The sequence below is a fragment of the Dermacentor andersoni genome, chromosome 8 (genome assembly GCF_023375885.2).
Source record: "Dermacentor andersoni chromosome 8, qqDerAnde1_hic_scaffold, whole genome shotgun sequence".
Taxonomy (NCBI): domain Eukaryota; kingdom Metazoa; phylum Arthropoda; class Arachnida; order Ixodida; family Ixodidae; genus Dermacentor; species Dermacentor andersoni.
In genome coordinates this window covers 67,878,861-67,906,649 of record NC_092821.1, presented here as the reverse complement: position 1 = coordinate 67,906,649, position 27,789 = coordinate 67,878,861, and the positions used below count along the sequence as shown (strand labels likewise).

At 45.1% G+C, this 27,789-nt stretch overlaps 1 protein-coding gene across 1 annotated transcript in view; it reads left to right on the top strand.

Annotated features, from left to right (window-relative positions):
* Tbc1d8-9 (TBC1 domain family member 8/9) overlaps positions 1-27,789 on the top strand; it is a 105,530-nt gene that overhangs the window by 55,012 nt on the left and 22,729 nt on the right. The window contains exons 17-25 of the mRNA XM_050185598.3: positions 4,390-4,525; positions 5,094-5,205; positions 8,802-8,862; positions 11,908-12,078; positions 15,656-15,766; positions 16,829-16,939; positions 20,909-21,047; positions 24,430-24,666; positions 25,871-26,086. Coding sequence (XP_050041555.2) covers positions 4,390-4,525; positions 5,094-5,205; positions 8,802-8,862; positions 11,908-12,078; positions 15,656-15,766; positions 16,829-16,939; positions 20,909-21,047; positions 24,430-24,666; positions 25,871-26,086 — 1,294 coding nt within the window. The remainder of the gene's footprint in view (positions 1-4,389; positions 4,526-5,093; positions 5,206-8,801; positions 8,863-11,907; positions 12,079-15,655; positions 15,767-16,828; positions 16,940-20,908; positions 21,048-24,429; positions 24,667-25,870; positions 26,087-27,789) is intronic.

Sequence of the window (27,789 nt, the reverse complement as noted above, 5' to 3'; positions counted from 1 at the left end):
AGCGCATTAGATATGCTGCACTTTTTATAGGCCCGCACGATCAAAGTACCTGGGATGTCGTCCCATGCTGCAGCTACCCAGCCTGCCAGCGATAGCGATGCACATCTGATGCGGCCCATTGCCATTAGCATGTGATCTTCGTCAGTCAACCAGTCTGTGTAATATTTCCGTAGACGATCCTTGAAAAGTTTGTTGGTGCAGACATCAAGTGGCTTTCGCAGCACGTAGCGCTGAAAAGCTATTAGCTTTTCTTCGAAATCGCTTGGCAGCTTCTGGGTGGTTGAAGTGCGATATCGGAGGCTGAAGCCGAAGTGCTTCATGAATTTCTGAAGCCAGCCCCAGCTGGCTTTGAAATCCGTTGGCGTTAGGCCTCGCTCCCTCGAAAGTTCGCTAGCTTTCGCTTGGAGCACTTCTGTTGCCACTGGAAGGGCAGCTGCTCTCTGCGTCCGAACAAAGTCGGCCAAAACTGTTTCCACTTCGTGGTGACGGCCTTTCTTTGGTCCGCTAAATGCCATCCTCGTTGCAGCGCATGCAGACAGCTGCTGTCGTTATCCCCTCCAACGATGGACGTTTTTCTCGTCGACACCGAAGTCCCGCCCGGCTTGAAGGTTCGACGATGCCTATGCGGCTATCACAACTTTTCACTTGAAAGCGGCACTGTAGTGGAATCTCCTGCTTGGTGCCATCGCGATAACACCCCACCGCACACCGATACGGCCGACTCGACACAGGTCAAAATGGCAACCTCGCTTGTGTACAGTTGGCTACTGGCACGGCTAGCAGCGGCTGCAATACTGACTTTTCTAGATGGCGCTAGCTATGCACCATATTTAGCAGTTTCAATGAAAAACTGGCCCGTTTTATTAAAATCCTCGAATCTAGGCTGACCCTAGAGTTTGGAATATAATTATTTGGAAAAAACTATTGGCCTAGATTCGAATAAATACGGTATTATACTTTGAGCAAGAAAGATGAAAAAGTTTGAGATAGTAACAGACATTTCATTCATATAAAACAAGGTTGGTCGGAGTTAAGCAATTTCGGAGTTAAGAATTTTAAGAAATGATGGTCGGTGACAATGGTGAAGTGACGGCCGTAAAGGTATGGGCGAAACTTCTGAATCGACCAAACAATAGCCAGGCACTCTTGCTCTGTAATGGTGCAGTCCTGCTCAGCTGGAGAAAGTGTTCGGCTGGCATATGCTATGACTTGCTCTTTAGAGGCTGCATTACGTTGCAGAAGTACTGCGCCAATACCTTGTGCGCTTGCGTCAGTATGGAGTATGGTGGGGGCTCGATTATCGAAGTGGCAAAGCACTCGTCCGGAAGTAAGATGTTGCTTAAGAGCTTGAAAAGCCGACTCGCAGTCGCTAGTCCATGTGAAAGAGGCACCGGTAACCAGTAGCTTGTGTAGAGGAGCTGCTATTGCAGTGAAGTTGTGTATAAATCGACGAAAATATGACGCCAAGCCGAGCAAACTACGTAGATCTTTCTGTTGCTGGGGGCGAGGAAACTGAAGAACAGCACTAATCTTTTCGGGGTCTGGCTGGATGCCATCTTTTGAGATGACGTGGCCCAATACTTTTACTGTCTTGCTTGCAAATTTGCATTTTTTTGTATTGATCTGGAGACCAGCATTTTCAAGGCACTTGAGAACTTCGTCTAATCTATGAAGATGTTGGCGGAAGTCAGATGAAAAGATGACAATATCGTCGAGGTAACAGAGGCAGGTCTTCCATTTTAGACCACGAAGTATGTTGTCTATCGTGCGCTCAAATGTGTCAGGAGCGTTACAATACATTTTTGTGCATATGCGTTTGATGCTACATTATGTATATCTATAGTAAGAAATTTTCAAGTGTATTGGGGTATCTTAGGATACAAATGGAATGTATCATATTGGATACAGTAATTGCTGTGGTATCTTATATCTGTATCTCAAATACTTGTTGCCATAGTATCTTGTATCGTATCATGATACAATTGCAAAGCATCTTTGCCCAGCCCTGTATATCGCCCGCAGTGGGCACACCGCATTGCTGGTGCAACTAGAAGGTGGACTGGAGCAGACGCTAAATAGGCGCCACAGGTGTTCTGGTTGACTGCTTGTATCAGTGTGTGAATATAGTCCACATAACATGCAAGTCGCCGCCCTGTTTCTGTACGGTGTTCAGAAGCTTAAATCCGAGCAATTTCGAAACAACTACAATGCCTTGTTTCATTTCCAGGTTCAGCTGCGTTCGCAACAGCAGCTTAATTCATAATTCAAATTGTACACTTGGATTACTTGATAGTTAGAAACCGACTAAAGAGCACGTTCACGTCGTACTTTTATGTAACTGTGTGCAAAGAAACCTGTGTTTCAAACTAACAATGCTAACCAACTGACCAACTAACCAAATAGATAGATACTAAACTAACAAAGCTAACCAACTGATTGCTGAACTAATTACTAAATTAATTACTACTGCCATATAGTTACTAAGTACAAACTCATTACAATATTAACAGAGCCAGCTAACTGATTAACCAAACAAATAGGTCATTACTAAACTAATTATCAAACTTATAACTAGCCTAACTTACTAATCTAACAACTACATTAAGTAACTAAACTCAATAATAAGTAATGCAACAAACTACAGGAGCAAAACCAACTCAACCAATAAACTAATTACAGCCAATAAACCAACTAAATAAGTAAATAAATAAGGTAACTAACAAAACTAATTAAACTACCAAAGCTAACCAACTGATTAACTGAAATAACAAAATATTCATTGATTACCTACCTAACTATAAAAGCTAAGCAAATATAGTTAACTTACTAACTAAACAACTAATAACTAACACACTTAACTAGCTAACGAAATATAACTGACTTATGCAACTAACTAGACAAAGGGCAGATGGAGACAGCCAAACGAAACAGCTTGTGCAAGGAAGGTTACTCGGGGTAGGGGGCAACATCAGTCATAAGATGGTGCCATGTATAATTTGAACACAAACGCGTCGCACATTAAATTATTTTGCCAAAAGTTCCTGTTGCATGTTCACTCTACAAGCACGGTGAAATAAATGTGGGAGAGGCGCTTTTCCTTGTGAAAGGTTTACATGATCGCACAGCCCGGCCATCTGGCGTGGCAGATTCTTCACCTTCTACTCGCGCCAGTTCCTCTGGTGCCGCCTTCTGTCCCTGTATGAAACTTTGGGGGAAGTTTCATCATCAGACGAAAAGTATTGAAGTACCCTCACTATGCTTTTGTCGTCTGCCACACAAACTGGTGTTTTCATCCTGGCCAGTTTGGTTTCTGCGGGTGTGTTCCGATACTTGCTGTAGACGTCTAAATAGACACCAAAGTGAACTGCGGCCATTTGAGGCCTTGTTCCAGTTCTGTTGAAGCCAGTAAGAAATGCAGCTTCGTGAAGATAGCGAATAAGTGAAAAATTATGTAGGCCACTTTGCCGTGCAATAATGTTGGCAACTGAGCGGCCCTGCTTAGAAACTCAGTGGAACGGTCAGTTGCACACAAGAAAACATGGGCACGCTTTCTTATGCCCTTGAAGTTAAGCTACATTGTATTTTTCATAGGTTCTCATCATCAAAGTGACCGCAATAGTTTTTGTTTTAGCTGAGCGTATCCATCTGTTTGCAAGAACTTCAAGTGATGTAAAAAATCGCTTTCTGCTGTGGAGAAATTAATCCTGTTTTGTGCTTTGTGGTCCTTTCTACCAACAAAATTAGGCTAAAAGATGTGTGCCAGAGGAACTATAATTGTGTTCTATATATATCCCATCCTTCTCGCATTTCCTTGAAAATTCTTATTTATTTATTTTTTCAAGAGTGGTATACAAGCTTGAACAGCAACAATGGTTTTGCAAGAGAGGACATATGAAGCTGAATGATTGAATTTGAAGGAATGCCTCCATTTGAGAATTTCCTGTCACCAAGCTCTCCAGGCCGTCTGCTGCTGTTATAGAAAAAAGCAGAGCAGGAGACATGCTCAAGCCAACATTTGGATGGTGTCAAAAGCCTAAGCTTTCTTGGATTAGTTGTTAAGCTTGTCATCCGCGTCTTCAGCAAATAAAATCTGAATGGGCTCAATTTCTAATCTTTACAAAAAGAGTCGATAATGTCAGCAGTAGCAAAATAATGAAAATAAAGTCACTTCATCAAAACATAGACAAAGAAAACTTGACAGAAGGTAAATGTGTTATAATATGTTTTAATGTTAACGCGCTAAGAACAGAACAAGAAGGGAAGTCCAGTTAGAAGCGAGTCATTGTAACTAACTGCTATTTTTTGAGCAGGTGTTGCAATATTCAGAGAATTCCACAGGATGATCTTAATTTCTTTGCCTTTGTATGCTGTCGCTCTTGTGGTTGGCAGGCAATGAACATTGTGGCCTCGGTGCTGCTGCTGTATGCTTCAGAGGAGGAGGCCTTCTGGCTCCTGGTGGCCCTGTGCGAGCGACTACTCCCCGACTACTACAACACCAAGGTGGTTGGTGCCCTCATCGACCAGGGTGCGTTGGACTGCTCCATGAATCACCAGTTCATTGCTGTGCACCTTTGCATTGCTCTCTGGATCAGAGTGGCCGTTTCAGGGACTATGGCATTCCGCTGACGAGTGCAAGGTCACGGGTTCGATCCTCTGCTATGGCAGTTGCATGCCGATGGGCGCCAAATGCAAAGTGCTCGTGTACCATTCTTTACTTCTATGTTAAAGAACCCCAGACTGCCAAAACTAATCCAGAACCCCCCCCCACCCCAGTTTGTCTCTCGTAGAACCTGCATTGCTTCGGGATGTTAACCCTTAATCAGTCAACCAATCAATAATCAATCATCAGCAGTTTCACATGTCTTCTCTACTGAAGCTTATCTTGGTTTTATGGCTGTACACTGCGCACCTCCAGGCAAATTTTGCTTTCAAGTACAGCTTGACAGCAATGTTAAGTGCATTGCTACAAAGCCGCATCTAATGCGAAATTTGCAAATTGCTAGCACTCTCATTTTTTGTACTTAAACTTAATCCCGAATTTTTTGTCCCACACTTATGTGCATAAATGCACGTTGTTACACCGTCGCCTACAGGTGTACTGGAGGATCTGGCAAGGGACCACATTCCGGAGCTGTACACCAAGCTGGACTCGCTGGGCGTGCTGTCCATGATCTCACTCTCCTGGTTCCTCACCATCTTCCTCAGGTGCGGACATTGCAATTGGGTGGAGTTCAGTGATCCCTGGGTGCAGACCTTGAATGAGCTGGGCTAGAGGCCAGCCTCTCATTTCTGTGCAACAGAAGTGCTTAGCTTGTAGTGGCACATTAGCAGCCGGGTTGTGGAATGGAGCTGACAATTCTGTTTCATTCAGTTGAATGAATGGTGGAGTAATTGCATTCGCTTCGATTTCGTGGCACTCAAAATTCCAAGACGATTCCCATTCCAGGCTGCACGTTGGTTCTGGCTGGACAATGGCTGCACATTGTCGTTCTGTTCCTTCACATCGTCATCCTTTTCCTTTAATTCCTGCAGGGTGCCGCAAGGTAACAGCGTGTTTTTCCTGTTCAGGCGGCATGGTAGAAATGCCTGAGCACTGCTGTGTGCATGTGGTGCTTCGGGGACGAAAACTATGGGAACACCTGTGCAAACGAAACTGCTCGACTGCAACTAAAACAAACTCAACCCTGTTCCCACTGAATTGGTCACCATTCCAGTCTCATTCTATCTGGGCCTTTCCGAAAAGAGGAATGACTCTGGAAACAATTCAGTTCCAGGACGGAAACATCACAGCCATGGTTGGCACTGTTGCTCTGACAACCGCAAAAGTGGCAGACATTAAATTGAATTTTGTTCTGCAGCAAAGTTGCGAGAATTGCCAGGCAAAGAAGCTGCATGTTGCAGCTTGAGAAGAACCTGGCCACCTAATAAACAGGGCAGCTTCATAGCTGTTCATCGAAGATACACGCTTTACATAATGCAGTTAACAAGAAGAAAACAAGAAAGAGAAAACTTTATACTGAAAGACACAAAAACCACAATCAGATTACATAAACAAAATTATCTTGGAAAGATCTAACTCAACTTTTTGAAATTGGTATTATAGCAATGAAACAAAAGAGAACAAACACGAATTCGTAATTGAAAGTTTTAAAATAGGGGCCGCAATAGTTTGCAGCCCCAGAGAGCTTTGCGGGTGTTAACATTGGGACACGCAGGAGTGAAGAGTTCTAGAATAGGGCTTTGCGTTTGCGGATAGCGTCTTGCGCTTACAGCACCACTACAGCGTCAAAGAAAAACTGTTAGAAATAATTAAATTAAATATACCATTTTATGATAGGAATAGTCATTTTGACTTGCGTGTACTCGCGTTTAATTACAACTTAGAGGTTATTCTGTAAGCAGCAAACAATTAGTTTCGCTTAGTTTTGAGCAAACCAACTTTACATGCCTTCACCAGCGAAGCTTAGCCGTGTTAGGACTACGATCCATAAAATCCACAATCGAATTCGGAACCAATGGTGTCTAATGAATCAATCTTCATTACACACATTAGTTGAGAGAAAGCGATAACCGTAGTCACTTTTCCTAGCTTAGGAACTGTAAGCATTAGCACAAATCGAGCCCAGTTCGGTGCCAAGTTAGAGCCGTCGCTTCGATGGGTGCCGCCATCTTTGTTGACGCAAAGCTTTTGGGGCCACTATTTGGGCTCCCGCTAAATTGGTGAAATAGCGTTCCCAGCGCAAAACCCAAACGCAGTTTGCATCTCACGCATGCGCAGTGGCGTCAACGCTATTTCCTTGGAGCCCCAAAACCTTTGGGGCCCCTATTCTAAAACTCTCTAATGGCAACAGAATCCACCATACAAATCTATTGCATAGCTTTTTTAGAGGCAGAATACATACATTGAGACTAATTTCTCTGTGCATTTGGTTTAACAGTGTCAGTGAACAAAACTTTACCGTGAGGCTTATGGCGCATGAAAAGACAAGGACGAAAGGAAGACATGACACACACAGGTGCTAACTTGCAACATTCTTTATTTCGAGCAAAGATAGCCACCAAACTTTACCATTTGGTGGCTTTAGCTAGTTGTGCTTCTGTTGACATTCCAAGGTTCTGGCTGATGTACTGTCGGCCAAAAAAGTAAATGGACCACGGCTTAGGTGGCCGGAGCACCTGCGGGGCCACACCGGTGCGCTGCTATCTTGCTTCGTGCACTGACGACAAGAGTGCCCCGGGTGACACCAAACTTCGCCCTCACTCTCACCCAGGGCCTCGTCAAGCTTGATAAATTTCTAGTGCGCCATTCGGTTGCTCTGGTGCTGACGGTTGCGACCAAGGGGACCGTGCTTTGCCGATGGTAGTCTAGCACATGGCGCTGTCGCACAGTAGCATACGGCTGCGGGGCATCAAACCGCGGCACTGAGAAGGAACAAAGACCCGTTCTGATTGTTGTTTTGCTTATAGTCACCTTATCCTTCATATTAGTGCATGTCGCCGGCGTCCACCGCTGCTCTATTTTAGGCATCATAACGCAAGTAGCCGCCACGGCCGCTACCGTGATGCGCACTTTTTTATGCTGGCGCTGTAAGTTACAGGCGCCAAGCTTTACCGAGGGCAAGGCTTTTCTGTCGAGATTACTTTTCTGGCATTTTCTCCACCAGTGGGTTTAATATTTATATCAGGAATGCCTCTGAAAAATGCTTTAATTAGCTACTACAATGCGTAGGCCATTATGAAACTTTACAAAAGTACAGCCAGGAAGAGATAATTGGGAACACGAATCGAAATAACTAGTCAGTTGTGAAAGTTTATTTACGAAAGCATTCCGTGGCTTGAAGGGGTCCTCAGTGCGATGAAAAGTTGCCATCGACCGCGATGACTTGGCTTAATTGCCTTGGCATCGAGTCGTAGAGCGCTGCTGCTATAGTTTCGAACATCCGCACCGCACTTCCCGCTCTCTAACTTATCGTGCCGATGTGAAAGAGAGCGTGTCACTGTTGCTGCTGTTGCGGCTACTTGCACGATGTTGCCTAAAATTAAGCAGCGGTAGATGCTGGCGACATGCACTAATACGAAAGATAAGGTGAATATAAGCAAAAGAACAATCAGAACGGGTCTCTGTCATCTACTGTGCCAGCTCACATCGCATATGCACAGCGCACAACAGTATAAATGAAGCACGAGTAAGAATATTTGCCACAACATCATGTCACAATCCAACCTGATACGCCCTTCTATATTTATAGCGCTCATTCTATAATGGCACGCATTGCACTGGTGAACCTTGAGAGTTTTGCATGAATTCAGAGCAATGGATTCATCCAGATTTTGAACAAAGTATCATATGCATGTGTCCTTAGTATGAACGCACATCTGTTATTTCGATGTTAAGATAAAATCAACATTACATTGAAATAATTTACAAAAACCACACTTTAATCATCACTAACACAGCATGTGTGCCACCTGTAGTTTTTCTGTGGTACTAAAGACATAGCTATAACATAATACAGTCGAACATCGATATATCGAACAGCACAGTGATTGCAAAATAGTTCGATATAGCCAGAATTCGATATATAAGATCACATAAAAAACACGTCGGAAACTTCTGCAAATCAATCTTGAATTTCAATACATCATGTTATTGCTGTCTTTTTTTTTTCTTTTATTGATCTACCCATTTTCAGGCACACCTTTGTAGCGCTTGTACATAAACATTTCTGTCTTATCTTTAAGTGCTGCCTGCAGCTCACAATTTTAATACGACCACTGATTTGCATTTCTTTGTTGTGCAGCGTGATCCCGTTCGAGTCAGCTGTCAACATTGTTGACTGCTTTTTCTACGATGGTGCCAAGGTGAGGCTTCTTCATGTTTCGATGGTATGGCTTCTGTCATGTGATGCAGGATACCAACAATATTAGTGGCTGCACATTTGCCTGAAATGACTTGCCAAAACATGTGGTCACTACACAACGGAGCCCAGCCACTGTCAAATAATTTAATCTTAAAGCGAAGATTTCTTGACCCGCCACTCTGTAGTTTGACATGGGTCAGTCAGAAGGAGCATCCACTCGAGTAGATGCTTCTCCACTGAGAAAAGAAGCATGTCTGGCATTGGGTTTATAACAATGGTTACTTCAGCATAGTAGCCCAGTGCTCTACCCATTAGGCCACAGCCGCAGGCACCAAAGGCGCTCGTTGCACGCGGCAGCTTCTTCATCAGTTGAGCAAAATCCCAGTGTGCACGAAGGGTGACGTCACCTAGTGGTGGAGTTAAGAGGCTTTTGCATCGCTTGGGTTGCATCGCTTGGGTGGTGTCACCTGGAAGTGGACAAAACGCGCAAGCACAAAAGAAACTTGTTGCACATGGGGCATCTTTGCCTGTTGAGTGAAAAACCCACATCAGCGTGCACGGAAGGCTGGCATAACCCAGTGGTGGAGTTGGGCAGCTCCTGCATCGCCTAGCTAGCGTTACCATGGTGACGGATGGAAAACTGTTGTGTAAATAAAGTGACTTTGAGATACTGTGTTTAGTATAGGTTTCTTTGTGACGTAGAAGGTTACGTGCTTTTGCTGGTGACAGTATTGTGTTGCGTTTCTCCAAAATCAGCTGTTGTGACGGGATTCTTGTGGAATGCGTTTGTCACCAAAATGTGCTGCACATCTGTTATTGTGATGCACCATTTCACATTACTGGCTCACCTTAGCTTCACTTACACCAATTCTCACAATGAATGGAATCGGCGTGATTTTTTTTTTTTAGTTTTAAGAGGGTAAATTAAGTTTATAGTATTGGAAAAGGTTCAACAAAGCTGTAAACATTTGTGCCTTATTGTAGTATAGAAATAGTGACAGGGTGGGTTCAAAAAGATGTTAATATCATCTCAAATATCTCATTCTCATAAGACCTCAAATGTGAGCCTAATTAATGCTCTATGCTTTGGCTGTGGCAGTTGTCAACACTGCATTGTAAGACATAAGAACCACACATTAAACAATGACAAAAAAAAAGAATGCTGGAGCTAGCTTGCAACTGGCTGGTTGTAACCTTCTGTTTGAAGAGAAATCGCAATTGCGCACTTTTAAAACCAAGCCAGCAGAACAAAACTTGCTTCGTTGAGCTTGTTTTGTGACTGCCTACTACAGTTATTGTTTTGAAAGTTTTAATGGAACTTTCAACAGTAATTTTGTGCTTTAGGCTGTACTTTCTTTTATATACAGCGATAGCTGTTGTGGGCTCTTCTCTTACTTATGCGGCAGGGTAGGTTGTTCATAGCCGACCTCATGCACGCGTTTAATGTACAGTGCTCACAGACTGAAACGCGTCAATTTAGGGCTAACTAATGCGCACACTTTCGTTTCCACCGGCTGCAGCTCGTGTTAAATCGGCGTAGTTTTGCCGCATACACATAGATCATAGGCCACATCACCTTCGGTGACCATTTTCCTAGCAGTCAACAAAGGTCACATGGTACTCTCAAGTACTGTGCACGTATGCAGGGTTCTACTAAATGGTCCCTGTCACGTTTCATTCCGTGAGCACTGTACCATACACGAAACACCTAAATAGAGAAAAACGATGCATTGTCACTGCAGCTTTCCTTGCATCCTGTGCAACGTACTGCTCACATGAACGTTACCCAACTTTATACTCAGCCACCCGTGCTCTTCTCGCCTCTCTCTGTGACCTAACTTTCAACCTTAAGTTCAAGCTTATTCAAGTACAGCCACCGAGCGATTTTTTGAGACCTGCTCAATTATTCGGACTTCCCTGCAACACTGCCATAAGATCCACAGAACCAGTCTATAACGGACTGAAATTTCACACACCGTATGGTGCCTCCCTGAACTTTTCGGACACAATCTGCATACAGAGTGTCACAAACGTGGCGGTTACGACAATGACAAGGGAACAAGAGGGCCGCAATGACGACATGACAAGTGATTTATGGTGCTCTGACAAAGAAATGTCACTACCTGTTTCATTGGGACATTAGTCGATCCTGAAGGCACTGCCTTGTCACATAGTGTCTCAAGGTGCTAGCTGCCACAAAAAAAAAGAATGGTGGGAAGAACTTCGGTGCTCTTTCTTTTATAAGAAACTGGGGTAAAGTTGGCAATTACCCATGCATTTCATTCCTGAATCTGTAGCCCAATGGAAACTGGCACATGCGCACGTGGTCTTGCTTTTCTGAGCAAATTTTTTTCTGTGTGACCTGGCACACGCGCCATTTGTCTTAAATAGCTAGTTGGTGTTTGCACGAGAGGAGGTGTGTCTGTGGTCTAATAGGTAGAGCATCTTCTTCTGGTGGATCCCGGTTCAAATTCCTCCGTTGGACACAGAATATATTTTTTTAAGAGGCCCAAAATGAGGAGTGACAAGAAGCTACCTACCACAAAGTGCTTGGTATAAAAGTAGGATAGAAATTGTATGAACAGGGATAAAAGTGCCTCAGATGGGTTGGCCAACATTTAACCTATCTTTGACAAAGATAGGTCTACCTATTGAAATGTCAACCAGCCCATCTGAGGCACTTCATCCCTATCTGAGGCACTTTATCCCGGTTTATATAACTTCTATCCCACAGTGTGCTTCCATCTATCAGCCCCCACCTTGACTTTAGTACGAGGCAAATAATGCTTTGCACAAAAACTGTTCTAGCATTCGGCAAAAACAGCATTGATACTATGATTACATGGTAGCCAAGCAAACATGATAAGTCAAAGCAAGACTGCAAATGTTTGGTTCATTATGGCTGGAGCTGTCAGTGTGAATATAATGCGAATAGCGCAGCATTGGTGCGGTTTTTTTTTTGCTTACTTCACTATCAGACAAGCATGACGAGTACTTCTAAAACCATCGAACGGTCGAGCATTTGCACTGCTCCATGTGGCCGTAGGTGGTGTTCCAAGTGGCGCTGGCCGTGCTTGAGGCCAACCAGGAGCGGCTACTGAGCTGCAAGGACGATGGCGAGGCCATGATGGTGCTCTGCAGCTACCTCGAAAACGTGCATAACCCGCAGGCGGGCATCTGCTCTCGGTCAGCATCTCAACCTGCGACCGAGTCCAAGGTACAACGCTGCAGTGATTCAAATTTTTCAGCAGGTGACTGCATGTCTCCCTCAGACCCAAAAACAGCTCAGAGACATAAGCGCTTTTCAAGTCAGTGCTTATGTTTCCCTTTTCGACTGAAAAGTCAGGCGTACGAACCGAAAGGGAACATAAGAACACTTTAGAACTTTAAGAGGTTTGCTGTTGGGCTAGCTAGTACGTGGTACAGTAGAACCTCGTTCAAATGTATTGCTACGGAACAATATGTGCGATCACGAAAAGGCGAGCAGTGCGAAGACGATGACGACGATGAGAAGCTAGCGCGGGCTGTTGCCTCTTGGCCAAGCGCAGCGTATTTTCTTGTAAATATACTTGTACATAGCTTTTCGTCTGCGTCTTCCTAAGTAACATATCTGGTGGAGGTGCTGGGTAACCTTGTCTGACTCAGTCATGTGGGTGTCAACTTTGCGGCACAGAGCCAAGACGTCCTGAATGTACGTGACATAGGGCTCTGTTGACGTCTGCACACGGCCGGAAAGCGCCTTCTGCGCGGCATGTTGGCGACCGTAGGGGTTGCCGAACAAGTCCCGAAGCTGTGTCTTAAGTGAATCCCAACTGGTGAGCTCATCTTCGTGCGTGTGATACCAAACTCTAGGTGTGCCACCGAGGTAAAAGACTACGTTGGCGAGCATAATAGTAGGGTCCCACCGGTTATTGCGGCTGACGTGTTCATACAGGCTGATCCAGTCATCGACGTCTTCCCCATCTTTGCCCGAGAATACGCCAGGATCACGGGGAGCGGGGAGAGTGATGTAGGTCGTCGAAGTGGCAGCAGGTGTCGGAGCTGGGGGAGTCCGGTTGTCGTCGCCGGGAGCCATGAAGGAAGGTTCACCGTACCGTTCACTGTGAAGCTCCATGACAAGGTACAGGGAACGTCCACCTCCACCAGATATGTTACGTAGGAAGACGCAGACGAAAAGCTATGTACAAGTATATTTACAAGAAAGTACGCTGTGCTTGGCCAAGAGGCAACAGCCCGCGCTAGCTTCTCATCGTCGTCATCGTCGTCTTCGCACTGCTCGCCTTTTCGTGATCGCACATATTGTTCCGTAGCATTATTGTAAAAAAATAATGCAAGCCAAAACATTCTAACCGGGAAAATGTACAATCCAAAGTAACAAAAAATTCGGCAGACTTGCCTGTAGTTGAATCTATGTAATGCGAAGCGTTGCAGCGCAAGACGGCAACACGCCCCGATCTAGTACAGCCCTAGCAGTCCGAGACACACGCTGTGGTTTCTGCAGCCTCAGCAAGCTTACGTTCCTGCTGCTGTAATTCGACCTGGGTCAGCAGCTTTTTCGGGCGGAGCATTGCGGCGGGAAGTTTTGACGTGCCCACTCAGCGAGAATCGTAGCAGCCACGCAACACTGACGTGCAACAAGCTTGCGGGGCTCGAGCAACCCGTTAGGCACATTGTCATTTGAATACCGTGATGGGAAATCTAAACAAAACCGAGCTGGTGGGCAACGCTGCAATACGATGCCACAATGCCTCCAGAGTAAAACACAGCTCTCGCTTCATGCCGCATGCAGCAGAAACCGACAGTGCATTTGGGTTATCCCTTATTAAAAGCATGCAGTACACTTCTTACGCCACACGCACTATGAAACAGGTTGAAGTAGTTGAAGATGCTTATTGCTATGACTTGGTGGCGATAGCTGTGAAAGACGACGTGCGATGACCCAGGAGGAGATTTCCTGATACCGGTACCTGTCTGAAACCAACTGCATGGTGACACTTTTACTTGACATGGCAGGCGAGTACTGCGGGGAAGCTGCCGTTGCTGTGCCAACGGCTCTCGTTCAGGCCTGCCTCACACCTTTTCGTGTTTACGTGGGATCTAGCAGCCAAGAAACATATCACACAATCGCAATTTGCCGATATACTGAACGTTGGTGCTAAATGGTCATGCTTTCCCAGAACGTAGTAACTGGCAAAAAAAGAACTGTAAATGTATTGGGTCATTTTTATCATATGAAACGAGATCCTATCAACCAACTTCAACTTTAAGATGTATGTATAAGTAGTACGTATATGAAAATTATCATTCCTTCTTCTTTTTTTTCTTTGTTATATTTGTTCTAGTCTAAACATTTTCTATAAAAGTGTGTTTGAGTTATTTATACTTCTATAGACTCTGCATGAGCCCGTGACTAGCAGTTATGCTAAGGAATGGAATGTTAAACTCTACTGTACATATCTTTCATCTGAATGAAACTTTCATTCATCCAAACGAGGTTCTACTATACTTAGAATAGAAACAGCTTTCAAGTTGGACTGGTATGTCACCAACGTTGAACAGACATTCTTTGTTTAAGTGCCATGGTTTGATATGGAAAACAGCATTATAACATATAAAGACAACATTGTGCGCATCGCAGAGTTGTTGTTTTTGAAAAGACGATGGTGTACATTGCGAGAGCCTGCTGCTGTAGCAGTAAAAAAAGTTCAGAGCCAAAGGAGTCGCTAAAGTCCAGTGATTTCCAAGTTCTTTTACTTCATAGTGGGTGTGTCGGGAGGCGTGCTTTCAGTATCGGTGACACATGCCAAGCAGCTTGGACAGGAAGTGGATGTGCAATACTCGTAATCTACTAATTGCCACTTGCCTCCAGTACAAGTTATTCAGTGTTCGACATAGAGTCAAACCTCATTGTAACAAAGTCGTATCCAACACAAAAATACCTTCATTCAATTTGATACTTGTTATAAGCATACATTTGTTACATGCTGATATAGGCAATAAACATTTTAGATTTACTTTGTTATATCTAATAAATTGTTGTGTACGCGTTTGTTATATTGAGATTCGACTGTACTATGTGGGAAGTTACTAGTCTTTGGCTGCATAATAAAATACAAAGGCTTTCAGACTGGGTCAAATTAACCGGCAATACGGATCACCTGATGCCGATTTGATGGAAGTCAGCTGCAATGATGTCAACTACGACTGTTTGGTACAGCCCTATTACCGCTACTCGGCATTAAAGGAACACTAAACAGAAACACCACATCAGCTGAGTTTAGTAAAGTGGTTTCACATAGCTTTATGTTCACTAATTTTGCAGAAACAGGTTGGTTGCTAAGACAGCAAATGAGGTTTAAGCATTTATTTCTAGAATTCTGTCTGAAAACACCAGCGCCTGTGTATCAATGTAATGTCATAGATTTCAAAGTATTTCTTTATATTTTGGCCTCTTGTGTCGCAGGGAAACTCTTTAGAAACATGCCAAATTCAGTCTTTGGCTTCTTTAGAATAGAATCGCGCCCATATTAACTGAGAACTTTAACTAGGCCCTAGCGGACACCGTCGCAATCTATGACGCCATGACGAGTTGGTGGCAGAACTGAAGTAGAGGCGGCGTTTCCACCTATCGTTTGCTTTTATGTCTTTTCCGGCTTGCCAAGCTTCCTCTCGCAGTGAGAATGGCTTTCTTTAGAGGGGGTATTGTAGAATGGTAACTTACTGATAAAGTGCAAAATATATTTCTCTTTAGTGTTCCTTTAATGTTACATTCTCTCTCTTCTGGTTTCCCACAGGCAGCCGTGGATATTTCGACTCTAGTCTATGACTCGTACAGCAAGTACGGCTTCCTCACGTCGACCATGATAGAGAAGCTTCGCCTCAAACACAGACTCAGTGTTGTCCAGGTGGGTCAGCACATGTCAGCACACAGACATGTTTTCACATTTTCTTGACAGCAGCTTATAAACCTTTAGAAGAGTTAACTGCTGGGCTAGTTGGTGATCTTGCATACTGAAAAGATTTTGCACCAAAAAACAACACACAAGAAAGACGACGACACCACGAGCGCCCGTGGGGTCGTCGTCTTTCTTGTGTGTATTGTTTTTTGGTGCAAAATCTTTTCAGTAGCTTATAAACCCTTTCGTTGTTTACAAACATAGGCAGGCCGTGGACAGCGCCAACCAAATTTAATGGACAAAAAAGGCAATGGCAAGTAGCAGGAGTGCGTTAAAAGGGAAGCCTGCAAATTTTGAACGTTTTTCTCCTGTACAAAATAACAATGTTACGAACCACATTTGCAGTAGATAACACGGAAAATGATAAATGTTGGTGTTAAGGCATTATGCACCCCCCCCCCCCCCCGTTTTTTTATCTGAATATGTAAAAACACACTTTCCATACATCGAAACAACTTGAAAACAACTTTTTATTTTGTTGTAGTAGCTTGATAAGGTACATGGCCGGAAGTTTCTTGGGCTTGCCAGAAACTTTTCCGAATCCGAATTTTTCATCACTCCCTGTATTTTAAAACGTAGAGCACTTTTCAATATGTAGTCAACAAGCTGTGCCGTAATAGACCTTTCTCATTAATTTTTGCCATTGCACACCTGTCATGGTGGCTAATGTGACCGAGGCATTCTCTTGCAGTGCACAAGGTTGTGAGCTCAATTCCCAGCCACAGTGGTCACATTTAAGTGAAGGCAGAATGGAAGAACGTTCGTGTACTTAGATTAAAGTGAACACCAGTTGTCAAAATTAATCTGGAGCCCTTCACTATGTCATTTCTAATAGCTCTTGCGTCATATTTGGAGGTTTAACCCTATCAGTCAATCAAGCTTCATAGCATATTTTTAGAAAATTTGTTGGAGTATCTAGCAGATGTTGGAGGGGGAGGGGGGGGATTGCACTTTAGTGGAATCCTTGCTAAAAGTGATGGCAATGCTTCTCATGCACAATGTCCTTTGCAGGGTCTGCAAGATGCCAGTGTGAAGAATGTGCTGAGGAGCCTGAGCTTGGACCCCCGCATCTCAGCACTCCTGACGCAGAATGAGCTCAGCGACCTGGTGGCACTCATCAGGGTAGGGTCACAGCTGAAGCATGTTGACGTGTTTTTCAGCATAAAGCATAAAGAACCACCGAACCAGAGGCCGAATTCACAGAGGCTGTACAGCTGCGCCAATTGCACCAAGAGCGGGGGGGAAAAATGGCCAAAATTATGCCACGCTGCTCCAGAACAGCTTTGGCTCTGGCAGGTGCTTACAAAACATTTGGAAGTCATGGCCTTTTAAAGGATTCCTTAATCACCCCTCAGGCTTGGTGGAAAAACACATTCTGTAGATAGCATACACTGCTCAGCCAAATATTGCACTTGTGCGCAGTGCGGGGGGTTCGCAAGCAAAGCACAAAGTCACCTTTTTCTCAAACACTCTTCAACAGAGGCCATCTCCTCACCCTTTTGGGGCTACTGGCGGCTGCCCCCTTGACGTCAGTGGGCAGATTTCTATAGAGAGCTGCCATTGGCCAATAGCCGACATCAATCAAAAAAGGGTGTTTGGATCAGTACACTTCTTCCTGCTGTTACAGTGTATGTTTATTGACGCAGTTTACTAAACAGGCTGAAGTAAGCAAAAATCTGCATTTCGAGTTTTGACAAGAATGACGCACTTCAGGAAGAAGCCGACTATCATCTGCTCAGGCTCAGCTGTGCCCACCCGCGCGTAAATGAAACGTTGGCCACATTGCTTATCAGGGTCATAGCTGTCGGGTCTCTCTCACTAATTTAGACTAGTTTTGAACTCCCACTCAAACCATGTGAAACTTAAGGTCAGACCTCGCACACACTTGCCAGCATACACTCCCTCCTGGCAGCTGCTGGCTAAACACCTTGGCAGACATCACTTGATATTGAGCTATTGACAGCGCTTCTATACTCTGTCTCAATAGTTTCGTGCAGCAGAACCAAGCCTATGAGACCCACGAGCACAGATTCTTGTGCAGCGAGATGTAATGCCACGGTTCGGAACCTGATAGATGACTAGATAGCCTTGACAAGTAGTCTTGTTGGCAGATGGAAGCTTCTTTGCAAGTGGCAAGGTGGCTTATTGTGTGATTTTGCTTTCTTCTTTAATAAAATATTGATTGAGGTTGTACGATACTGAAAATAGAGTTCTCCACTTGCTTGAATGAAGATGTGCAAAGAAGAAAAACGATTAGTGGAACGCTGCTGTACAGGCGCTAATTTGCATTTAAAAAGTACAAACAATTCATTGCTTTGACATTGGCTAAATTTATGCGTGTAGTCTGTACAGCCACAACACCATGGAGGAATCCCTCCTGGGTAGAGCTTCATCCTTTGCAAAAGCGGTCTCTGCAAACTTGCTTGTGTGGTATTGTGGTATTCCAAGCTGCTCGATTATGCGAAAGGAACAAACAAGTTGGCGTTGAACACGCTTCGAACACTACAGTAGAAGTACGGCAAACATGCACGAATCCTAATCAAGAAAACAGCTGCACTTACCTGCGTCAGCGAGTGCACTGTGTGCAAGTGTGTGTTCCAAGAGAGATCCAGAGATGACGCCACCGTCTCGTGTTGACCCGCTGGCCGAGGGCTCCTTCTGAGCCCTCCACTTCCACCGACTCTGCAACCCTCCTTCCCGTCTGTCTCGAAATACCTTTGAAGTCGCACGCCTTTTTTGGTGTTATCCAAAAGCACTGCTATCCCAACTGCTGATCTCACAGTGCAGTTGCAGTCTTAGTAGATGCTGCCATCGCCTGCACTGCAGGGCTCACCACTAGCCGAAAAATTTAAAAAAAAAATGAAGCTGAGTATTGAATGAAATATCAAGTATCAGAAAATTTTAGCACAAGGCCTTATGCTTCTCACATTACACAACGAGAATGTTGCTAGCTATCAGTAACTTAGGTACCTAGGAATCAAGATGTATAGTATGGTGTAAACTTATTAATTAAAAAGAAACATAAAATTACTTTGCCAGCACTGATAACAACTCAGTTCGTATATGAAGGTCTGGAAATTATTTTTTATCGATAGATTGTCTCTTGAATAAGATCAAGTGCTTTTTTATCTCTCAAGCTGAAGATGTATAGAAGTTATGTTGCCCTAAATATGAATGATGTTTTCAGTTTAGTAGTGGGCCACATTGTACTTAATGGCAATGTTCTATTGCTTAGAAAGTTTCGTTTTTCATTTTTCTTCCAGAAGACGGCAGTCTTTCCATCTTTATGGCAAGTGGTTTCTGTGGGTTGTGATCAGCTTGTTGAGGCCAGTCTGCGTGACACAGATAAAAGTGGGGACTGCGAATCGCGTGACTCTGCACCACTCCGCACGGTCATTGGTTGTGAGATCATGCGTACGGGTGAAGTTGACGACCGGTGAAGTGGTGTTCGGCGTTCAGGTCTGCAGGCGACAAGTTGACAACTACTGGAAGCACACATGCCAAGTTTGTCTGTCCAGGACAGAAAGCTCCATCTAAACTGCACAAATATGTATGCTTAAACACTGAATACGTATTATCTGATACAATTTGAGTGCCTTCCAGTGGCTGATTGACCCCATCTTCGCACATGCTTTCGTGCTTTTCATTGGTGCTGCTTTTTTTGTTTCTTTTGTTAATTGTTTTGATCAATTCCATCGGCCTAGTCAAACCTTGTACCGAATAGGAACGCGCAAGATCCAGCTCACCCCAACAGGATATTTAGCAAATATGTTCGGCCCGTGCCGGACACCAACATTTAATTGTTCACATGTACAGTCAGGAGAACAATGGCACATTAGAATGTTTCTGTTAGTCCATCCCAGTGCCCCCTCTGAAGACTTTCTTGGGACGGTCCCACGAAGCATGGCGGTCAGCGTGCTAGACGTCTATGCACGCCGCCGACCCCAAGCCAGAAAAGAAGAGGCGCACGAATAACCCTGCCATTAGGTGGCGTTTGCAGTGCAACACTCTCACCTCCTATCGTACTATTGTGCAACTGCGCCAACCGGTGGAGGCACACAGGAAGCAAATTGCAGGAAACGTGAGAGCCATACAGGGAAAACAACATCAGGGAACGCGTGAGAGTCTAGTGTCCCCACAGCACCCAACTAGACTAGCAGGACAAAAGCAGTTAGTGGCACTGCATACGTGCCACTGAATGTGCACCCTAATAGGCAACTTGGACCATTGAGTACATGCTACTGAATACGTACCCCAACATGACTGCTGATGTGTTAATCATTGTATTCATTATATGATGTCTTTTTAATGCAGTCAGCATTCTTAGGACACTTCATGCACTTTCTAGTGCCTGCTTACCGGTCTATGTCTCTTATGGTTATCCCATCAAATTCGGTCACTGTCCATTGTCTAATGGGTACAGCATTGGGCTGCTGTGCTGAGGGAACTAGGCTCAAAACCAACCGTCGGACCACTGGGTATGTCGCGCAAGGTACGGGCCGCTTTTCGATGAACCTCTTTCATGCCAACTGAGTGGGCCGCTCTTCAACGACAAAAAATAATGAAACATTTCTCTGGTGCAGGGCAGAATCAAAACTTGTGTCATGTATATTCAGACAATCTTGTCTCAGTAATTATTCACACGCAGGCCATGCACAGAATTTGCGGCTGCGCCACTAGATGGCACAGTGTGTCCAGAGGGAAGCGTGATAAAAGAGCCCGGCCACACACACATGATGCATCTCTGCGGTGGCAGTACGGTGTGTCGCCATGTTGCTTCAACGCTAATTGCAATAACGTCGACATTCATCATGAGATGGGTTCTGCCGAAACATTTTATTATTGTTCTTTGTCCATTACACTGCACTTCACAGAGTGCAGGCTAATTGGTTTCACCATCATAACGTTACGTGGGGTCAGCAGAAAAGGTGAGCACGAACATTGTTGTTCCGGTTACTTTCTTCTGCTTTCAAACCCACCTGCAATGTTATGTTGCCAGAACCATTTGACATCCGTGGACTACATGAAATTTAACCCACGATGGATGATCTTTCTTGGACCTCATTGAAACTGGCCTTTGATATCCTGCAGGAGCAGCAATTGAGCCAGCACAGCTGGGGTACGGGACCGCCAGGCGTGGCTCCGCCCAACGTCGACACTGGCGCCCCCTATGGCGAGCAGCTGTTCCACCTGGACATGGACCAGTTCCTCAGCTTCCTAGGCGCCATGGGTGAGTCCGAAAGTAGTGGGAGCGGGTGGTTAGGTTGCATGGCCATCGTTGACACCAACAGTGGTCTGCAGGAAAAGCCGACTGCAGGACTGTTGGAACGATCCGCTGCAGGAAGTGAACTGTTCCGGTGTGTTCCAGCGATCTTCAATTACCATACCTACTCGATTCCAATGTGCCCTCAACTGTAATGCCCACCCATATTTTCATAACCTGAAAAGTAAAATGCAGAAATGTGATACCCTTGTTTATTTCCTCACCAGATTATCAGGGTGAGAGAGATAAATATCAGTTTGTTTTCACTTGAAAAAAGAAAAGAAAATTTTTAAACTATGAAGTCGCTGGAGTTGCGATTTGGGCATCAGCAATAGGTAGTGATCAATGATGACAAACTTCTGGCATCCGCAGTGCAGCAAAGCTTGGCTTTCGAGATTTGGAGACTACAATTTCGACACTGTCTATTACAGTTTTGGTTTTGCAGTCAACTCTCATGTGTCATATTTTATGATGAATTGGCCAAATCACTACATATATCACTTAAATATCTCTAAATAAGGTATCAATGGCTCCTGCACGATTCAAGGAATGCAATAAAACCAGCCTTATTGATCTGCCCTACCTAGAACACAAACTGTGAGGTATTGAACTTGAAACTCGAGAAAGTATTTTTCTAATAATAAATTTGGAAGTCTCGTAACTCTTGTTCCAGGTAAGGCAGAGCAATAAGGTTGGTCTTATTGCATTCCTTGAATTTTCAGAAGCCACTGGTACCCTGTTTAGCGAAATTTCAGGAACTGATATTTTGCAAATCTTTGCAAAAAATTATTTACAGGAAGCTCGCATAAAATTAGAACCAGAGGAGATAAACAAAAATTGACTGCGTATTCAAAATAAACACTTAACATTACGTATATTGACACTTGTACTTGTTTATCTTTTCCTGGTGACCGCTTGTCGCCGCCTAACAAATGTTATCGCACAGCGCAGGACACGCCTGCATGTATTGGAAGTTTCTGGAATGTTATCAATGGTTCCATCCGCTGTCTGTCACCAAACCTTGTGTAGTCTGATTGCATGTATGCACGACGCAAATCGTGTAGAACATTGTGGAAGACACGCTGGTCCCAGCGATTACTCTGGAACATTCGACGACTGATGTATAAAAGCCGACGCGCATGACCCGCTGATCAGATTTTCGGCGATCGCCAAGTGTGTTCGCCGCTATCATGGCTCTTTGAGTGTAGCCTGCTATTGAGGGCACAAGTTCACCCAATAAAACACTAGGTTCGTTAATCACCGTTTTGCTGCCTTCGTCACCGTCACTACTACATGACATCTGGTGGAGGTGCTAGTGCGTTCATGTACCGAACGTCCCCACAAAGCCGCGATCCAAGCCCGAAACCTGAAGGCAACACCAACGTCGCCAAGGACCAGCGAGCAAGCCGTGGGCAGCAAGGATTGCAACCGGAATATGGACCTCTTCCCAAGAAGACAAGAGGGATCAAGCCCAAGTCGGAAACCCCAATGGCTGCCCCAGTGTCCCCCACTCTGCTGCAATAACCTCGGGACCCACCAACCTTTCATGGATCATCATCTGAAGATCCAGAAACCTGGCTCGAGAGATATGAAAGAATCGCGACTTTCAACGACTGGGACTCCGATGACAAGCTGCGGCATGTATGCTTCACCTTATAAGATGCCACCAGGACGTGGTTTGAGAACCGGGAGTCGACCCTGACAACATGGGACCTGTTCCGTAGCGCCTGCCTGCGGACCTTTACGAGCGTTGTGCGTAAGGAAAGGGCCAAAGCTATGCTAGAAGCCCGCGTACAACTACCCAACGAAAACATAGCGATCGTCACCGAAAAGATGACGCGCCTGTTCCGCCACGCCGACCCCGAAATGTCCGAGGAGAAAAAGCTTCACCTACTCATGCGTGCATGTCAAGCAAGGACTTTTCGCCGGAATGATGCGAAATCCACCGAAAACTGTCGAAGAGTTTCTTCACGAGGCCATGAGCATCGAGAAAACTCTGGAAATGCGGAAGTGGCAATTCAACCGCCGCGCAAGCCTAGCAAACTACACCGAAGTTCAATCATTGGCCACCAACGACCTACGCAAGACCATTAGAGCGGTCATGTGAGAGGAACTTCAGAGGATGTTCCCAAGATCCCAGCCTCAGGTTGCGTCGATCGCGGACGTCGTGATAGAAGAAATCCAGCGGTCACTGGAACTTCCCGAAGGCCAGCTGAAATCGCCACAGGCCCAGCCTGAAGCAATGACCTACGCTGCTGTCACCCGCTGCCAAGCTAACAGCTTGTACGCGGACGGCTGTTAGCCGTCCGCGTACAAGTTACAAGTTTTCAGCACCACATCTCAAAGACTAACATTTCTTTTTCTAAGAACCACCTCACCTCAAAGGCAAATGAGTCTTATGGGAATCATCCAAGAGGAGGAAGTTTGTAAAGCAAATGCATGTGTCCACTTGAGAGTGTATTACAAAGCTACAAAGAAAATTCATGCATATACCTAAGAAAAAGAAGTATTGGAGCCGAACAAAAATTTATCCTAGTCCGGAAATCAAGCCGGATCAGTGAGGCGATGTGTTGTGGAAGAGATTGTCATTTAATTTCTGCTGCACTGTATGTAATCATTGTTGAGGAAATTCTGTGAAATGCTGAGTGCGCCACATTACAATTGTAAACACCAAGAGTAACTTAGCATAATACAGTCCTTTGTCCTTTGTCCCCTTCAAGGGATAAAGGACTTCGAGAAGCACTTTTTCACGGCAAGAGAGTTTCAGGCATGCGATATGCATACCTGCCAACTCTCCTTGATTTTCTGTAATGTTTACAAATTTGGGCACATTTTATGAGTGTTGCATCAAGTTTTTGGGAGAATGTGCTCTCTTCACGAGAATGTTTCACCTGTCAGTCTCTGAAGCTTCTCTTGGAAGTCTTCTGATGGTGAAATGATGCCAGATGGGTTATCGCTTGGAGCTAGTTAATTCAGAGAAGTTCATGAAGCCGACGAAACCTGCAATAGCGTAGTCACTGAAAGAGTTACTGTGATTAAAAAAACTTTGTTGATTGTCAATTTGTGCTATTCCAAGTTTTATGCTGCTTGTATGCTGTACCCAGAGGCAAATCATAGGTAATAAAGTGCACACGTTTACCACAAAATGTGTGTTTTTAGGGCTAGCTTTGAAAAATAAATGCGTAATATGCCCTCCAACCGCGATCTTGGTGTTGCGTCCATGGTTCTTTTGTTTTTTCCTCTTTTGGATTTTAAGGCATACAGGTTGGAAGATGTGAATATGATGGACAGGTCAAAGTAGCACTGCATCCTTCCAGTGACTGAAGCAGTGTGACTTTTTTCATGGCAGGCCCATGGAGTAATGGCGAGCATCCACGTCGTCTGGGCGTGCGTCTGTTCCGGCTAGCCGATGCCGACTGTGACGGATGGGTGAGCCTGGCCGACTTCTGCCGCATTCTTGCTATGTCTTCACGCGGCGATATGGACGACCGGCTGCGGCTCCTCTATGGCGCTCACTTAGCCGTCTGCCAGCCAGGCGATGTCGAAGATTCTCAACGAGACTCTGCAGACGACAGTCCCGAGCAGGGTCAGTATGCAGCACTGTGGAGCTAAACTTAGTTTCATGTTGCGTGTTTTTGAGGCTGTGCCACAATTTTAAAGCAAATAGCTTTCTTTGGGAGCCAGATTCATTTTTTCCTTATCTGGCCAAATGTGTGCGCGCTTTGGCATTCCTATTTGTGTGTGGCGGGCTGGTCATGTAGCTTCACAAGGGGGTGCGAAGAGGCGTCACTTGCTTGCAGGGGCCTCTCCGCTTGGTGCGCATGCATGAGAGGGTTCGTCACTGCATAACAAGGATGATAGCGTTCCTTCTCACATCCAGTCAGCGACGGCTGGACAGAGAAGAATTGTCATTTACGCGGTAGTGAAGAAACACAAGCAGTATTGTGTAATTTAGTGCATTTTTGAGAACATCTAAAGCACAACCATAGAAAAGCTTCTAAATAGAACAAAATGAAATTCTTGACTGACCCACTATATATATTTGCTTTACTTGTCCAAAAGCATTACACAACACTACCTTATACTTTAATCATCAAAACACCATTATAGTCTTAAACATGCCTGCTGCATAATCTTGCTGGTTTGTCCAATGTATTTCAGTTATCCACCATGTTTTTTTTTTTTTATTTGTTCAGTGGATCAAAAAGCTGTTCACTTACTTAGATGATCGGCTTCTATGGGTGATGTGTTATTTTTTTTGCTTCCACTTCCCTGCTACACCTTGGCACCCGTAGAAACCGAAACCTATATGAACAGGTACGGTGTGTAATTTGAGGAAAGTTAGGAAGGTGGACAGGTCTGAACATGAAATGCTCGCAGGCAATATCAGTGAAAGGGAGGGAAAAGAGGCGTGGCCTCCCAGCAGTGGCTCTTTCATGGTCCTGCCTTTTGATGCCTTCACCAGCCCAAGTTAGCTAGGCGAAGCCACCACTAGCTGGCAGCAAAGTTTACGAGTGCCTCAGTTATCGCCATTCAGAAGTGGTTAACATGGAAATGAATAAATGAGAAACTTGCAGTCATTATTTGTCATGTCTTCTCCTAATTGCCTGCCCTTCACAGTCTTCCAGCTTGCTGTACAGGGGAAGCAAACACTAAAGCAAATATGCGACCCCTTCAGCATGCTCGTTGAAGCCATTGTCTCCAAACAAGAGCAGTTTCCCAAATAGGACCATCATTGGGACAACGTTCAGCCGTTTCTGCCAACTCTCTTTCCTTTGTCCCGACCGCAGAGAGCACCGAAGTTGCTACCGAGGCCGAGGAGTACTTCAGCTCCCTGGAGGAGGGATCCTCCGTCGACCAGGTCTTGTCTTCGTCTGCCCCGGAGGGCGGCACGCCTGTTTCGCAGCGGCAGCAGCTACAGCAGCGCGTGGAGCTTCTCGACGCAGTGCTCCAGCGCAACCGAGACACCGACTCGTTCTTTGGCTCGGCCTCACTGAGCAACAGCTGTGAGTGTGGTAGTACCTCCCCCCCCCCCCCCCCCTGGCCACTAAGAAGCGTAAACCATTTTGCCCCACATACAATGGAACCCCGATAATTCGAAATCTCTTCATTCGAATTGACGGATAATTCTAACTGCACTGTTGGTCCCGGCAAGATCCTGTGTATTTGAATAGAGAAGAGCTCCTGTGAATTCGAACTCCAAAAACAGCTCAACGGATAATTCAAATAAAATTTCTCGCTCCCATGGACTGCTTTTTAGACAAACCCGACTGAAAGGCAAGGGTTCGACATCGCCACTAGCTATCATAATGCTGTGTGCCATAAAACTTAGGAGGAAAGACGCGAGCCGAGGCAGAATCGAAGCAAGCAAGGTGGCACGTGCCCTCCTTTCCTGTCTGGCTTAAAAGAAGCAGGAAAGAGCCCCCTAATCACTCGTGCTTGATCACGTTACCGTGCTCTCACTTACGCCTCCTCCCCCCCTCGTCCTAGTGCACTTAGATTCCCCCATTCTTTCTCTGGCTTCATTGTCTTTGTTGTTGTAACTAACACAAGATCGAAGCACTTGCATCCCCTTATTCTTCTCGCTCGAAGAATATATTGCAACTTCTACCTTGGAGCAGCGCCCTCAGTGGTCAAGCACAATGCACCCGGGTACATGAGCCCAGGGAGTGTTTGCTGCCATTGCAAAATGGCAGCAAACCAAGTAAAAGGTGCTTGGTGCTTTGCCATTTCTCGGCCCGTGTTCCTTGAAATAAGTACAAAAAAAGGGCTACCTATGTGCGTATCCACTCACAATTAAGCATTCGTATGCAATTCAGTTTCGCACTTCAAAGGAGATATCAATGAGACATTGAATGTTTTGTTGCGATTGTATGCATACATGATGTCTTCTTTTTTGCTTTGCTTTGCTTTTTCAGGTAGAATTTCAACAATTTGTTAGCGTTTGTTCTGTATCCTAATCTGCTTTTGTGTATGCACAATTCTGCCTTGTACTCAGCATTAATCACCGAGTACAGCACCAAATTATTACCTCACCCAGCTGTCCCCTTTACTGAGATAACTTACCGTATTTACTCGCGTAATGAACCCACCTTTTTTCCAGATAAGTTGACATAAATTTGGGGGGAGGGTTCATTACGCGGGGAAAAAAAATTTAGATATTTTTTAGGTCGAAATTTCATGTCACAATGAAGATAGGAAAATCGCAATCCCAACCTTACCTTTATAGTAAAAACACGTACGCGATGAATGTGAATTAAAAATTCATTTTTATTTTCATGCTGCTGGCTGCTTATGGTCTGTCTCACTCGGGCTCGCTATCTGAATCCATGCTTCCACTCATATCGCTTGCGACTTCGTCGGCGTCGTCGTCTTCCGTCGTCGACAAAGCGGTGGAAATCACGCACTTTGTCCCCACAGTCTGCCGGCAGCCGCTGGCATAACGTAGTACGCCTTCTGAGGCACAACACGTTCCGGCGCATGAAACGAGTCGTCCAACCACTGCTCGCCTTAAATTCACTCGCGGCAATGCCGTGACTTCTTGCAGTGGCCCGCGCGTGATTCTGTATCAGCTCGTGGGATACGGCACATCCTTCGTTGCGGAGCCTCTTCACATAGCTCAGAACTTCTTCCTCGACGCGAGGAAACTTGCCCTGCTTCGGCCCGCGAAAGGCCCGGCGATCTTTCTTCGTCGCTCTGAGTTCCTCTT